Genomic DNA, 16581 nt, shown 5'->3' on the forward strand with positions numbered 1-16581 from the left:
TGTCAATAATAATAATTTAGGGATGCACCGAAATTGAAATTCTTGGCCGAAACCGAATACCGAATATAGGAAACAGTTCGCCGAAAACCGAATACCGAATATCCGAATATGATTAATATTATACATATTTTTTCCTACCATTGCTGTCATGGCCGTACCTTAAAGCTATACCTGATTTATGGCAAAATAAATGGTTATGGCAAAACTTAACTTAAATAATAATCACTATTATGGGTCCATAAAACATTTATTCAGCCCTTTTGAATGCATTAATTGCATACACTATTCTGTGATATATTTTCTGCCTATTTGGGCCAAAACCGAATAGGCCGAAAATGCATTTTTTAACCATTTTCTGCCGAATATTTTCTGCGGCCGAATATTCAGGGAGCATCACTAATTAATAATAATAATAAATAATAGACAAGAATAATAACACGGACCTGGTGTACAGCTCGGAGATGCCGTTGCGGGAGCGATGCAGCCAGAGGCTCATGCGGTCGGCCTGGATGACGGAGCTGAGGTGCTTCAGCAGGTTGTAGAGGGACAGCTCCATCTCCTTCTCGTCCTGCACGTCGCGAATCAGGTCGAACATCACCTCGCTGGGGTCGACAAAACAGCACAGCTGACAGTGTTGTGTTCGTCGACTTTAAAGCTAAGACGAAGAATGTCCGTCGACTACCTTTTCTCTAAATAAAAACTAGATAAAAACGAATCTATGAAGACTAAAACTATAAGACTAAATATACTGACAATTTCGTCAACAAATAAAAGACTGAAATGTTAGTAAGGGACTGGTGGACAAGAGATCCAGTTTTATGCTGGGGTGCATGCTGAAAATAGCAGATATGCAATCTCACAACGCGTCGCGCGCTGCGACGCGTTGTGAGATTGCATATCTGCTATTTTCAGCATGCAACCAAAGTGTAAAATATGTCATTACAACGATATCAAGGCCTGTCAGAACACATTTTAGTCGACTAAATCAACTGTAGATTTAGTCGACTAAAATCGTATGACATTTAGTCGACTAAAACCTTTCAGAACAACGAGTGGCCCAGGAAATGAATCCCAATGCATTTGTCCCATAGGCATTTCTTAAATTATTTATTTAAAGACCTTTTAAGCGTCGTACGAAGCCAACTCTCGTCGTGACAAATCACGACAACACGCACAATATTTTGGACCAAACAAATAATTACAAAGAAGAAAAACAACCAAAAAAAAGTGTTGTATAACCTGCCGTTTTTTTCTACTTTCTAATTCTTTGTTTGGCACCGAAAAATTGTGTTTGTTGTTGTAGCAGTGAGCCTGTTGTCTCTGATGTCATGGACACTGGTCTCACTACCTTCCTGGACTACAATTCCCATAATTCTTTGGTGCACTGCTCCTCCTTGTGGATAGGGGGGAGAGCTGTCTTACTGAGACAACATGTAGTCCAGGAAGGAAGTGAACCCAGTGTCCATGACATCAGAGACAACAGGCTCACTGCTACAATCTAAACTATCTAAAACCACATATTACACACACAAAGACCCCCAGGAAAGTGTTCTAAAGCTTCTAAACGTCATTAACATAAATATTTTTGCAAAAAGGGTGAAGTGTCCCTTTAAGGCTTCTGTTGACCGGGTGACAGTGAGAAGGTGAGTTCTCAGTCCTTTCTTGATTTTCTATTTTTTTTTCCGAGGGAAGGGGTGGCGGGGGCATTCCACAGCCGAGTGGCCAGTGTTGTGGAAGGTGGATGTACCTGTGAAGGTGAAGGTGAAGGTGAATCCATACCTGTGTTCCACGGAGGTGAGCTCGTGGTGCGTGGTGACGTCCAGGGCGATCTTGCGGTTGTCTCCCAGCAGCTCGCAGATGACCTTGGGCCTGAAGTTGACGTCGTAGTACTGCTTGGCGAACTGCGGGTTCGCGTCCAGGAACTGCTCCGCCGCCGTCTCGTCCACCATGGCTGTGAAGATCGATCGATTGATTGGATTGATTGATTTGATTTGATTTGATTTGATTTGATTTGATTTTATTTGATTTTATTTGATTTGATTGATTTGATTTATTTATAAGCCCATTCTACATCCCGACAGTTTTTGCTGAAAAAGCTACGTTTCTGTGTCAGTCGTTCTTTGATCTACAAGCTTGTAGCGCGCCACCGTGGCGCGCTACAAGCTTGTAGATCTGCTATTTTTCAATAGCTAAAGCATAACATAATGCTAACACCAAAAGGGGTTCCCGCCCCAAAATGGGTTAACCCATTTAGACCTGATCTCGATGTCTTCTAAATCATGGCAGTTTTCTGAAAAACCTCATGTTTCCCAGAAGCAAAGATTTGAGTTGAAAACGTTCGCTCTGAAAGAATATATGTTTCCAACATTTGCGCCACATTTTCACGATTTTTCTAAAAATAGCAGACCATAACATGATGCTTAAAACACCAAAACGTTTGCAGAATTACAGTACATTTCAAGTACAACTCAATACAAAGACTGTTAAATGTGAGTGGACGCCACCATAGACTAAGCATTACACTTGTTTACACTAGGGCCCGCCATTTTCAATTCATCAAAACATTTAGAGACGTACGAATATACACAACTAATAACTATATAGTCAAAACAGGAAATCAAGATGGACGCGTCCGTCCGCTAATTTAACCCATTCTGACCGGGCACCCATTTTGGTGTTAGCATCATGTTATGCTTTAGCTATTAAAAAATAGCAGATCTACAAGCTCATAGCGCGCCACCGAGTGGCGCGCTACGAGCTTGTAGGTCTGCTATTTTTGAAAAATCGAAGAACGACTGACATTTTTAGAATCTGATCTCAGGTCAGAATGGGTTGATCAGACCAGTGTGTGTCCAGTGGAAAACCTCGTATGAATCTGATCTCAGGTCAGAATGGGTTAAGTAAGAATAAGTCCATCTAAGTCAGAGCTTCCCAAAGTGGGAACCTCATAGGGGGCCCTTGACGGAGTTTCAGGGGGTCCCCCAAGCCAAATGATAGTCGTAAAAAAAGGATCCAAATAATGGACCCCTTATGCCCGGGTCTGTACAAGCGGGTGCATTTGGTTCCATTTGTACACACTCTCAGAGTTACAAATTAACATTGACCTTACAATAATAAATTGGGCCCCAGAGATATAAATGCCATGTAGGACAGTTCGTATAGCCTAATGCATGTCAAACGGATAAGGGTCCTGCTAGAACCATGAACATCTTCTCGTATAGGGGTCCTTGGCATATATATATATATATATATATATATTAGGGCCGGGACTAATTGCGATTAATTTAGATTAATTAACTACAGAAAAATGTATCGCGATTAACTACAGATAAATTAATCGCTCCTTTTTTTTCACCGCGGAACGTTTCTCACTGGGCGCTTTTTCTATAGTACTGAAAACTGGAAATAATAAAATGTCACCCCATTTTGTGTTGCCTAGAACTGGAGGTCTAGCTGACTTGTGATGTCACTGAGATGTACTTGTTACTGTTACTACATTTCTTTTCAGACCTCTAGTTCTAGGCAACACAGAATGGGGTGACTTTTTATTATTATTTCCACAACATGTATATTAATGACAGTAAAATGTTGAAAATGAGTGGTATCCTGTAGTCATACCAAAAAACACTCTCGCTGTTCTCAGGTTCAATATTGATATGCGATTAAAATGCGATTAATCTAGATTAATTAACTATACAAAGCCTCTGATTAATTAGATATTTTTTTTTAGTCCCAGCTCTAATATATATATTTTAAAAATGGGGGTCTGTGGGCAAAAAAGTATTCATTTGGGGGTCCTTGACTAGAAAAAGTTTGAGAAGCATAATTTATTCTGACCCCATCCCTGCATAATGTAAATATTGTTATAGATAATTAGTAAGGTCTTGGATGGTTATTCGTCTCAACTGTTAAATTATTAAAAGTATAGTTTTTGAGAGGCGCTAGCCCTTCCTATGGCCAGGCTAATGTAAACACAAACATTAACCCATTTTGGGCGGAAACCCATGTTGGCGTTTTAAAAGCATTATGTTGTACTTTAGCTATTGAAAAATAGCAGATCTACAAGCTCGTAGCGCGCCACCGAGTGGCGCGCTACGAGCTTGTAGGTCTGCTATTTTTGAAAAATCTAAATAACGGCTGATATTTTTAGAATCTGATCTCAGGTCAGAATGGGTTAATCAGACCAGTGTGCGTCCAGTGGAAACCTCGTATGGATCTGATCTCAGGTCAGAATGGGTTAATCAGACCAGTGTGTGTCCAGTGGAAACCTCGTATGAATCTGATCTCAGGTCAGAATGGGTTAAATCTGTATTATTTTGAGACCGTTCCGATATACCGATATGGCCAATTGCAAATATGCTACAGATTAATCCTGCATCCCTACAGTACAGTACAGTACAGTACAGTACAGTACAGTACAGTACAGTACAGTACAGTACAGTACAGTACAGTACAGTACAGTGCCTAGTATCTTTATCTCAACTAACAGGGCCGGATTAGCCATCGGGTCAGTGGGCCCGGGGGCCCATGGCTCTCAGGGGCCCTTCGGAGGCAACTGGACCGCACGGTACTGGGTCTGAGGCCCTGACAAGGCCGGGCTGCCTCCCGGGGCCCAGCAGGCTGCCTCCCGGGGGCCCAGGAGGACAGGACCACTGCACTAAGTAGATTAAAACGAACTTATACTCGCGTACTCGTAGCCAGACAATAGCACACTTATCTTCTCAGTGGCGTGCACAGACATTTAGAGGGGCAGGTGCTCAAGTGGAGAAAAAAAAATGGGCACCTAGCACGTGGAACCGGCCGGTTGCCTTAACCCATTCTGACCTGAGATCAGATTCTAAAAATGTTCTTCTACATCCCGACAGTTTTCTGAAAAAGCTATGTTTGTATGTCAGTCGTTCTTCGATTTTTCAAAAATAGCAGACCTACAAGCTCGTAGCGCGCCACTCGGTGGCGCGCTATGAGCTTGTAGATCTGCCATTTTTCAATAGCTAAAGCATAACACAATGCTAACACCAAAAGGGGTTCCAAACCCTTTTTTTTCCTTTCTCAAAAGGGCACATTGCCAAAAGGGCAGGGGGTGCTCTAGCACCCCCTAATGTCTATCTGTGCACGCCACTGTATCTTCTGCCTGCCTGGGGCGATACGCATTGCAAAGGCAGGCTACGCGAGGTCAAATCCTAATAGCCTGTAGATCCAGATCCAGATCCAGATCCAGATCCCTTCACACGCAAACTATACCTATCCGGCTTTTTTACATGTCATAATATGGCATTAAATAAATACCAAACAAATGTACAGAGAAAATGCAATTGGACATACAGGGTGGACAGGATATACAAGACATATAATATAAAGAAAGACAAAGTGTGTGTGTGTGTGTGTGTGTGTGTGTGTGTGTGTGTGTGTGTGTTGCTCTATTTAAACTCACACTCAGAACATATAGTGAGGCTCTAATAGTGCTCTCAGAATTCTCTCTTTCCTTCCCTTTTTTTTTTGTCTTGCAAAACATCTCATTATATATATAAGCAACAACACAACACATGAGGACCAGACATACCTGATAAGGAGCTTGCGTTGTCTCCAGGCCAAGTGTGTTTAATATCTCTGCGTCTGCTGAGAGAGAGAGGAGGGATTAGAGGGATGGTTTTAATTTAAATGGTCATGTGTGGCCATAAGCCTGCATCCAATTACAACACAGGATAATCACACAGGTCTCCCAAGTGTATGTTGTTGCATTAAGGCTCCTGTATACACATAGTCTGGATGTTCGGTGGTGGGGTGACCACCGAACTATACAACATGACGTCACTGAGCCGCGGTGAAGAGCAAACCACCAACGCCACCCGCTCCTTCAGCCCTTCTCTCTGTTTTTACTCGCCAACGCTCAACGTTATTTCAGCTCCGGTGGTCAGCTCACCACCGGAGCGGTGGTCAGCTCACCACCGGAGCGATGGTCAGCTCACCACCGGAGCGGTGGTCACCTCACCACCGGAGCGGTGGTCACCTCACCACCGGAGCGGTGGTTAGCTCGCCACCGGAGCGGTGGTCAGCTCACCACCGGAGCGGTGGTCACCTCACCACCGGAAATCCAGACTATGAATGGGCCTTTACTGAGACAAACATTTGGCCTGGACATTTGAGCGCAGACTTTTCAGGGGTCGAGGCCCATGCAAATACAAGCCCTTAATACCTCCACATTTAACAGTATTATACAACATAAAAAATGATACACAACCAACAGACAACTCATTTAACATGTGGGCCCCCAGAGGGCCAGCCATATGCCTGGTATGTCCTGTGGCCAATCCAGGCCTATAGTTAAAGGAGAATTCCACACTAGAAGGCTTTCTTACCTTTCTTTGTAGTTGTTACGTCCCCACCAAAGAGGTCCATGGCTGGTGTTATTTTGTGCTCCTTATTGGCTATTTCCCCTACCATAAGCCCTAAATGAATTGCATTGAATTGAATGGGAATTGAATGGGGCTATGGGGTGTCGTGCTAATTCGCTTATTTCCATTGCTCAATTTTTTCTTTTTTTTTTATATACACCGGTACCCTCTCTTCCTAATGTAAATAACATTCAATTCCCATTCAATTTTCAATGCAATTCATTGAGGGCTTATTATGGTAGGGGAAACAGCCAATAAGGAGTTTTTTGCACAAAAAAACACCTGGACCTCTTTGTTGGGGACGTAACGACTACAAAGAAAGGCAAGAAAGGTAAAAAAAAGTCTTCTAGCATGGAATTCTCCTTCAATGTGTCTCATATTCCATCCCTATGAACATCAGAGGTGTACGTTAACCCATTTTGCGCGGGAACCCCTTTTGGTGTCAGCATCATGTCATGCTTTAGCTATTGAAAAATAGCAGATCTACAAGCTCATAGCGCGCCACCGAGTGGCGCGCTACGGCGCTTGTAGGTCTGCTATTTTTGAAAAATCGCAGAGCGACTCTCTCTCTCTCTCTCTCTCTCTCTCTCTCTGACTGCACAGAGTTAATAGACTCCTCCGTGTTGAAGTGTCATCATGCAGCTCCCCCCCCGTCTTTCACGAGGCCTTGCTCGTCACATTTTATAGGCAGAAAACTGTCAGGGTGTAGGGGCCAAAACTGACCTAAAGCACATTTTGAGTGATTTACAATATTATTGCATTTTTGTTTATTATTATTGTATTATAATAACAAGGTGATCAGTGTTATTATTATCAGTATTTGCATTTTGGTATTGCGGTTGGTCTGTTTACTAATATTAGGTGTTGTTGCAATATGTTATGATACAATTCTGAATATACTGTGTTATTTTGAGCGATAGAACAGCTACTGCGCATGTGAGATTGTCCAGCGACGTCAGAGGAAAGCGAAAGTAAATCCAGAGTTGAGCTGATCATGCAACAGTGGAACGATGCAAGTTTTTGACCGTAAACTTTGTAACTGTAAACTAGAATAGGAATCGTGTTTTTTGCGAACGCAGTGAGCACTTACTATGAGACCTAGCAGATCATGTCTGTCTGTGTGTCTGTCTGTGTGTCTGTCCCGCTATCCAAATATGGAGTGTGTTGCATCAGCAATCACTCAGCTCCATATATGGGCACAAAAGGGGCCAGGTCCACTCAGCTCCATATATGGGCACAAAAGGGGCCAGGTCCACATATACAGTAACAGCGGGACAGACACACAGACAGACAGACAGACATGATCTGCAGGGTCTCAGCTGCGTTCGCTTCCCGCATTTGCGCGTCTTACTGGTTATTTTCAAGTAGACCCTTTTTTTAAATATATATATATGTTTTATCCCACGATTTTGTAACCCATTTTTCACCCCTGTGTCAATCATCTAATGTGATCCTGGGCTCTACACACCCTCCACCAACCTAGTCCCCATATATGGGGGACAAGGGGAGACCAACCTAGTCCCCATATATGGGGGACAAGGGGAGACCAACCTAGTCCCCATATATGGGGGACAAGGGGAGACCAACCTAGTCCCCATATATGGGGAACAAGGGGAGAGCAACGGACTTGAACTCATGCTTCCTTCATGCCTGAGTGTCCAAGTTGCTCCTTTACTACACCTGACAGGGGGGAGTTTCCCTGGTTGGACGTAGCGCGTGTGGAAGGAACACAAGACCAAGACGTGTGGAATGTTAAAAATTTCTCTCTCTCTCTCTCTCTCTCTCTTTCACGAGGCCTTGCTCGTCACATTTTATAGGCTGTTGATGAAGTAACATGCATGAACAGAATGTTCCCCAGATAACATTCTGACAAATGATAAACTTTCATGACAGCAGAACAGCCTCGTCCTCGTGATCGATGCCCGTGTGTTGGTTCCCAGAGCACCAGTTTGCCCACTGGCAGTTCTTGATGCCTCTGGCAGTGTCCTGCTATAGTCTCATTCTCCTGGCTGCTATTTTCTGGCTCACCCTTGGTAATCCCTCATACAGTGTCATGTTAGTGACATGTACAGTCTTGCTGATGTTAAGTACTGCACGCAGCATGCTGGTGTAGCACCCGTCAAGGGACTTCTTCAGGGTTGGCTTCAGAGTCCAGCATTCACTGCCGTATAGGAGAACAGACTCCACTGTTGCGTAGAAGAAGCTGAGTTTGATTTGTCGGGGGAGATTGGAGTTCCAAACACTGTTCATGCCATTCAGGGCCCTCCGTGCAAGTGCCTTCCTCACTTTCAGATCTTGCTCGGTTGAGTTGACTCATGAGCCCAGGTACTTGAAGTCCTTGACTTCCTTCAGCACCGTGCCTCCTGCTGTTGTGAGAGGTGGATGTTCCGGTGAGATGTTGTAGGTGATGACCTCAGTTTTCTTGGCATTTAGCCTAAGGCCAACTTTGGCACACTCCAGCTCCACTCTGTTCAGGAGTTCCTGAGCTTGTTCCACGCTGTCGGAGAGCATAATGAGTGGGCAAAACCTCCAGTCCAGTATTCTTTCACAGAGTGTAAATGGTGCATTTATATAGCGCCTTTATCCAAGGCACTTTACAGGGATTACATTCACCCGTGACCCATTGACACACACACACACACACACACACACACGTTCACACATCACCGATGCCGGAGGAAACCATGCAAGGCACCAACCTGCACATCTGGAGCAATCAGGGGTTCAGAGTCTTGCTCAAGGACACTTAGGCCCAATCCCAATTCCTCCCTTCGTCCTGGCCCTTAGCCCTTGCCCTTGCTTATGCGCGTTCACGTGAGGGGGAAGTGTTATCTCAATTGTCTTTGGATGGAGGGGTAGGGCCAAGGGCGAGGGGTAGAATCCCCTTCGTTTGAAGGGATGTCTCGACGGGACTTAAAACGGAGCAACATCACTGAGGGCTGAAAGGCGGACGAGGCTTTTATGTCCTTTATTATGGAAAAATATTATAATAACCAATATTATTTGAATGTATTAACAATCTGCATCGCCAAAAATATCACAATCTCTAGCAAAGGTTAACGTTACCTCACGTGAACTAACGATATGATACGCCGATACGGCGTTGCATTCATACAACGTTACCCATTCATTTGGCACCGCATCGGCGCATTATTCTTTTTTATTTATCGCCGGTGCGCCGGTGGTACAACTCGGATGCAAGCTAGCTTATTAGCAGGTATCAGTCCGACCCCCCAGACCACGATATGTCAACATTCTGCAGTTTTGGAGCTCTTAAAAGCCGTGAAATAGCCTGCTGTACCTACATAACGTTGTCGCTGCATAACGTTGGCTACTCGCTGCAGTGATAGCTATGGTTTTATCATGACCAATGTTAAGCTAATCCCCACAAGTTGCAAAACCAACATAACTAATTAGCAATGCTTGTTGTTTTTCCCCCTAGGCAAACCAGCTATGGAAACAGATTGCAAGCTGCTGTGCAGACTGTACATTGGATGGAGATGAATCACGATGGCATTTTCATTGATAGAAAGTTACTCTGTTCTTAATGATATTAAAAACAATGACCAGTGACCACAGCCCCTTCTTTCTATACTGTAAATTGTTTTTCCTTTTTCTAACCCTATATATATCTGTACCCATGCTATACAAACTGTTAATACAAGAATCAATGAATCAGGTACAACTGTTGAGCAGGTGTCAGAATGAGCTATATCTAGCTGAATTACATTCTGCATGGTGGGCTACCAACATGAGACAAAATTACAATATATTTATTTCATCATAACCACGGCAATGTTATATTTACGTTCCATCTCTACAGCTTAAATCAAATGGAAAGGAGTTTCCAAAGTGGGTTATGGGTTAATTGACATTGATATTACAATATAAATTGGGGGTCCTAGAGACAGAAATGCCAACAAAGTTTGGGGACCACTGGTAGTGAGCTTGCAGATCAGCTATTTTCTGAGAACAGGTTGTATATCAATATCTACAAGGGACCTTCAATATTTAGGGACGTTCCAATTCCTAGGGGGATGATTTATCTCCCTACCCCTTGACACTCATTATGTAGGGACAAGGGGAAGGGGCAAGGGCTGAGGGGTAGGGTTAAAAAACGAATTGGGATTGGGCCTAGACACTGACTCTGGGGGAGGCTGGGTGCGAACTGGGAACCTTGCGGTCCCCATCCTGTCACAAAGTGGGGGCTAGTGGGTCACAAACTTTAAGGTAGTCCAAAGAAAAGTCTTCTAACCTAGCTGCTGCATTGTCTGTAGGAAGCCAAAACAAAATAGGTTTTACTCTACATACGTACCTGTACACAGGATGTAACGATAAAGTACAATTACAATATCTATGTTGATAAATGTTCAAATATGTTGGGAGTTTTTTTTTGATGATGTGATTGAGACCCCAGGAAGACTTAATGTTGTTGTGATGCACAGTAATAAAGCTAATGTATCTAATAAATAAATGAAATGGCAGAAACACATGCACCCACAATGGCAACGAAATCTTTAGACAGTTGATGAGGTGAAGTAAACATTGAAGATGCTTTGCTACAAGCAGAATCTGCTAGAGCTACTTACAGGTGTTGCAGGTTACAAGTGTTGGTAATCCTCGGTGGATGGATGATCTGAGCATTGCGAGTACCAGCTGTCAGGGTCATCAGCTGGGAGCCATCCTTCCTTGATGTTTCGCCCCTTTCATCCCAGAACATCTCCGGATGGTGGGGCCCGCGGTCAGGGACGTCTCCCTGCCGCTCCCTGCAGCTGGACTCGGGACTAACATGCACGGACGACGTGCATGTCTATATTTATTATTTGTGAGCTTACTCTCAGTGCGTGTACGACTGTACGTGTTCACTTTGCAGAGCACGTACCCCTCCATTGCAGACTCGTATTCGTATGAGCTATAAATAACAGCAAATCAAGTTGATAGAGGAGTTAGGCTACTGTGTGTGTGTGTGTGTGTGTGTGTGTGTGTGTGTGTGTGTGTGTGTGTGTGTGTGTGTGTGTGTGTGTGTGTGTCACGTTCGAGACTATGGGTTGGTTCGGATTGATTGAAATATGTATTAACAGTTTGCAGAATTACAGTACATTTCAAGCACAACTCAATACACAGACTGTTAACAGTGAGTGGACGACTCAATAAAGCATTACACTTGTTTACAAGAGGGTCCACCTTGTTCAATTCATTAAAACATTTAGAGACATACACAAATAGACACTTCTACATAGCCCAAAGAACAGAATTGGAATGTATAAAGGAGTTAAAAAGGTTAAAAGAAACATATACAGTGAGGAGGGGGGAAAGGGGTGGGGGTGAATCAGATTTTACGGGGGGCCATGAGTTTCTATAATTGCAGCCGTCCGTATATAGGTGCCCTTCGAGAGCGGTTTTGAAAAGGAGTCAAGAAGGGACTCGCATGTCTTAATGACTGTTGGTAGGGCGTTCGGAGCGAAAATAATGTAGTCCCTTATTGTTTATTATTGACTATGGGTTGGTTCGGAAGCAGGCCAGGAAGACACACAGACAAACAACTAAACAAAACACAGGGGAGTAGTTGAGGTTTATAGCTTCCAAACTTAGCCACCCCTCCCTCCCTCCATCCATGCATACCTACCTTGATAAGGTTTCATCAGAGAATGCTCTCGTTTGAGATGTTCGGCATTCCCGTCCGTGATGTCGCCGCGCGCACAACTCAACTGATGACATGTGAGAAGGAGGAGTGAGGTGCCAAGATACGAAAGAACACAAAGGCTTCTTCTTCCCGTCATGTTGAACATTGAACGACAAACAAACGGCCTTGGGGAAGAACAAGGTGTCACTCACTCACACACACACTCACACACACTCACACACACAACTGTTTTCCTTATTTTCAAGGAAGCGCCATGACGCCGAGGCGAGCAGCCAGCCGTGTTGCCAGATTCTGCGAGAGAAATGAGCAACCTGGTCTTTGAAAACAAGCACATCCTACTCTGGCTGACTGACTGACTGACTGACTGACTGACGGATGTGTGTGTGTGTGTGTGTGTGTGTGTGTGTGTGTGCGTGTGTGTGTGTGTGTGTGTGTGTGTGTGTGTGTGTGTGTGTGTGTGTGTGTGTGTGTGTGTGTGTGTGTGTGTGTGTGTAAGGCAGTAAGGCTATTGATTTTCTATCTATCATCAATGAATCAACTAAATGATTCATTGATGAATCATTTAGTTGATGATAGATGATAAGATATTAAATATATACATGTATATCCAATGAATATATATATATATATATATATATATATATATATATATATATATATATGAATGGATATGTGCAAACTAGCAACAGTGCATGACATGTAAGAATGAATAAATGTACAGTGTCAACAGACCTTCAACTGAGTATCTAGATGAGGTTGGCTACTGTACAAATTAAAGACATTGAACCACTATGGCCTCACATACTGTACAGAGGTACATTTTATGAACGGGCAAAGTATAGTACCTATATAGGTCTCATTCTGATTTAGGTCAGGGGAATGACAGGGCCAAATTAATTGTCTACTGGCTACATACGGTCATGGAATTGCACCAGTTTATGTTTACACAACCACTGAGGATTTCATCCCAGTACCTATAAGAGCATGCAGCCAGGGTACTATATGCTATGACATGCAGCTCTGTGCAACCCTCCCCAGGCCATCATTGCATCAAAGGGAACCTGGTCACATATGTGAAGAGAATGAGGTTTTTTATTTTATTTTATTAGATGCAATTGTGAACAATAGCCAAGTAATACATAGTAAATACATATCCATTGGCCAATCAAATGGTTCACTGCAGCTCAACAGTCAGTGTGAGGGGTGGTCAGGAGATGTCTGTGAGCTCTGCGTTTAAAGGCTTGAAGGCCGTTGTCTGTGATGGAGTCCACTACATGTTCTGGTAGGCTGTTCCACACCTGAACAGCAGTGTGGAGAAAAGTTCTGTCCAATGTCCGTGTTTTGGAGCCTGGGGGGTCGAGAGCATGTTCTGGTGTGGCTGTGCATCGGCGGGTGTTTCGCCGCCTGGTGTAAGGTGGAGGGAGCATGTCCTGGAGGTCCCTAGGGCAGTGGGGGGGGTGTGCATTTTGTACAGGACTGTAGCGGCGGCAACGTGTCTTCTGTGGCTAAGGCTGTCGATGAAAAGTGTCGTACTGGCAGTGTCTTGGTCAACTCCAATTATTTTGAGGGCCTTCCTCTGAATATTGTCCAGCAGACCAAGATGTGTTGGTGGGGCACTCATCCAAGTGAGTGAGGCGTACTCCATGACACTGCGGACCTGTAGCTTGTAGACCGTTGCACGGCTCTCGGTGGTGAGTTTACTGGCCACTCTCCTCAGTGCTGCCAACTTCTGACCGGCCCGGATGGAGATTTTGGTCAGGTGTTTCGACCAGGACAGCTTGGGGTCTATTTTGACACCCAGGACGTCAAGCTCATTTGTGGAGGAGAGCCGGTGCCCATTGAATTGTAGGTCCAATGGTGGAACTGCCAAATCTGGTGTTCTCTGGTTTACGGTGCTGGGCTATGAGCACAGGCCCTTGATCATGCCACCTTCATGGAGTCTGTTAGACTGTTTCTGATAGTTTGGTCAGAAACATGCACACAGAAGGTCCTGGGTTCGATTCCCGCTCGGGGCACTGTGGGTGCTGGCGGCGTGTTTCCTCCTCCGCGTCATCAGTGCCCATTACATACCCGAAGGCGGAGTTGGCGAAAGGGCCTTTCTGTGTGGAGTTTGCATGTTCTCCCCGTGTCCCCTATAGGGTAGGTACCCTCACAAAAACATGCAGTAATCCTGGTCTCTAAACTGCCTCCCCCTGGCCAGCCGGGGCGCCTGATGGAGTGGAAAGGAACTGGTTGGAATAACGTGTTCCTTCCACGCGCTACGACGTCCAACCAGGGAAACTCCCCCCCTGTCAGGTGTAAAGGAGCAACTTGGTCACTCAGGCATGAAGGGAGCATGAGTTAAGTCCGTTGCTCTCCCCAGGTTGGCGGAGGGTGTGTAGAGCCCAGGATCACAGTAGGTGATTGGCACAGGGGTGAAAAATGGGTTACAAAATCGTGGGATAAAAAATATATAAAAAAAAAAAAAGAAACATGCACATCACCATAGCATGCTGGAGGTCAATTTGTCACCCAGGTTATGAGCAAATGGCCTCCCCTTCTCGCACAAAGAAGCAGATACAAGGTCCTGCAGTTGGGTTGATAATCTTCAATGGTCCTTTTATGCTGTACAGTAGCTCTATCCTTAACACGCTATGTCACAGAGCTACTGCGGAGAATAGGGCCACCAAACAAACAAAACTCTTATCCAACGATAACAAATTATGGTGGTCTGGGTGGTCGTGTGTGTGTGTGTGTGTGTGTGTGTGTGTGTGTGTGTGTGTGTGTGTGTGTGTGTGTGTGTGTGTGTGTGAGAGAGAGAGAGAGCGAGAGAGAGAGAGAGAGAGAACTCGCTGACGCGCTGAGCCAGAGAGGCTGTTTAGTATGTTTACACACAGGCTTTGCACCTCAAAGGCCCTTAAAACAAGGCTCCAGACCTCCCAAAACAAACTGGTCAGGCTCCTACTTGGCGTCACCCCCCGAACCCACCTCACCCCTGCCCACTTTGACAGGCTGGGATGGCTTAGGGTCGACGACAGAGTACAGCATCTTGCAATGGGTCTGGTCCACAAGATTCGATACACCACTAAGATACCCATGCATACCTGTCTAAATACTTCCTTAATGTAAACGAAGTCCACACCCACAAAACCAGAGGGAGTGCAACGAACCATGTACAACCCAGATTCGGCACAAACAAGGGACTAAATTCTTTTCGCTCCTATGCCACCAAAATGTGGAACGCCCTACCAACAGTCGATAAGACATGTGAATCCCTTGACTCCTTCAAAACCGCTCTCAAAGGGCACCAACGGACGGCTGCAATTCGAAACTGGCCTCTGTAAAATCTGAATCCCCCCCCCTTTCCCCCTCACTGTATATGTATCTTTTCCCTTTTTGCTTATATATGATGAATTCCTGTTCTGTTCTTTAACTACATAGAAGTGTCTATTTGTATGTCTCTATTATGTTTTGATGAATTGAACAATGTGGACCCTGTTGTAAACAAGTGTAATGCTTAATTGGGTCGTCCACTCACAGTTAACAGTCTCTGTATTGAGTTTGTGCTTGAAATGTACTGTAATTCTACAAACTGTTAATAAATATTTCAATCAATCAATCAAAAGGCTCTAATAAAACTTTATTGTACAACAAAGGTGTCACACCAAATGTGTATCACTAAATGAGTGTTGTTGTGTGGCTTTCACGGCTGCTGTTCATGTTCAACAGTAGCCTATAGGCTGTTTATTAGCTGGTTACATTAAAATATGCATCATAAACGTGTGATATTAATTTTAAACGAAATTGATTTGCAATCCAGCTCAGTGCATTTAAAACAAAATACATAATACTCTATATAAAATACAAAATACAAACATTTAACGCATATTGCACAGTAAGTCCTTTTAGTCCATAAAGTGTCGAGTGTCAGACTTCAAGTGTCTAGTGTTCAGAGCTATGACTCCTCCGGGATGTAGAAACTGTCCTTCAGTCTGTTAGTCCTTGTCTTGATGACCCTATAGCGCCTCCCTGAGGGCATGAGCTGCAGCCCCTGGTGGTCCGCGGACGGGACCTCACGTTGAGTTTCCTTTGTATGTTATTTCTTTTCTTAAAAAAAGGCTATAGGCAAAATAAACTTCGGCTTCAGCCGAGACCCTTTCGGTGCCACCTCTTTGTAAAACTTAAATGCAAATGATGAAACTTATCATGTAACTGTAGGCCTACAGCACCGAAATAAACTATTCATTCATTCAGAACCACCGTTACTGTTAAAGCAAGTTGAACACAGAACGGTGCCCTGACCTAACCTGACTCCGCCAGTCGGGGGCGGTATGGAGTCACAACAGCCAGTGCAGTGGCCCCCTGTGAAGCAAATGAGTCAGGTAACTGAACCAATACTCAACAAAACATCATATTCGTAACATTTATGACAATGTTGTTAGAAACCGAGGCTCCTCCGGCCATCCCATTCCCAACGTGGCTCCGGGCGGTACAACAAGAAGCACAACATTGTTGCAGGACTTTATTCAGCCCCCAGCTGTGGGTCCAATATTAAATAATATGTTG

At 44.3% G+C, this 16581-nt stretch overlaps 1 protein-coding gene across 1 annotated transcript in view; it reads right to left on the reverse strand.

Annotated features, from left to right (window-relative positions):
- Window positions 1–12057, reverse strand: part of LOC308322912 (rod cGMP-specific 3',5'-cyclic phosphodiesterase subunit alpha-like) — a 40013-nt gene extending 27956 nt beyond the window's left edge. The window contains exons 1-4 of the mRNA XM_080774401.1: window positions 12019–12057; window positions 5561–5616; window positions 1780–1951; window positions 444–602 (exon numbers count right to left, since the gene is read on the reverse strand). Coding sequence (XP_080630527.1) covers window positions 444–602; window positions 1780–1949 — 329 coding nt within the window. The 5' untranslated portion in view covers window positions 1950–1951; window positions 5561–5616; window positions 12019–12057. The remainder of the gene's footprint in view (window positions 1–443; window positions 603–1779; window positions 1952–5560; window positions 5617–12018) is intronic.
- Window positions 12058–16581: the final 4524 nt, after the last annotated feature.

The sequence above is a fragment of the Protomyctophum bolini genome (assembly GCF_963924005.1).
Source record: "Protomyctophum bolini genome assembly, chromosome: 10".
Lineage (NCBI taxonomy): Eukaryota > Metazoa > Chordata > Actinopteri > Myctophiformes > Myctophidae > Protomyctophum > Protomyctophum bolini.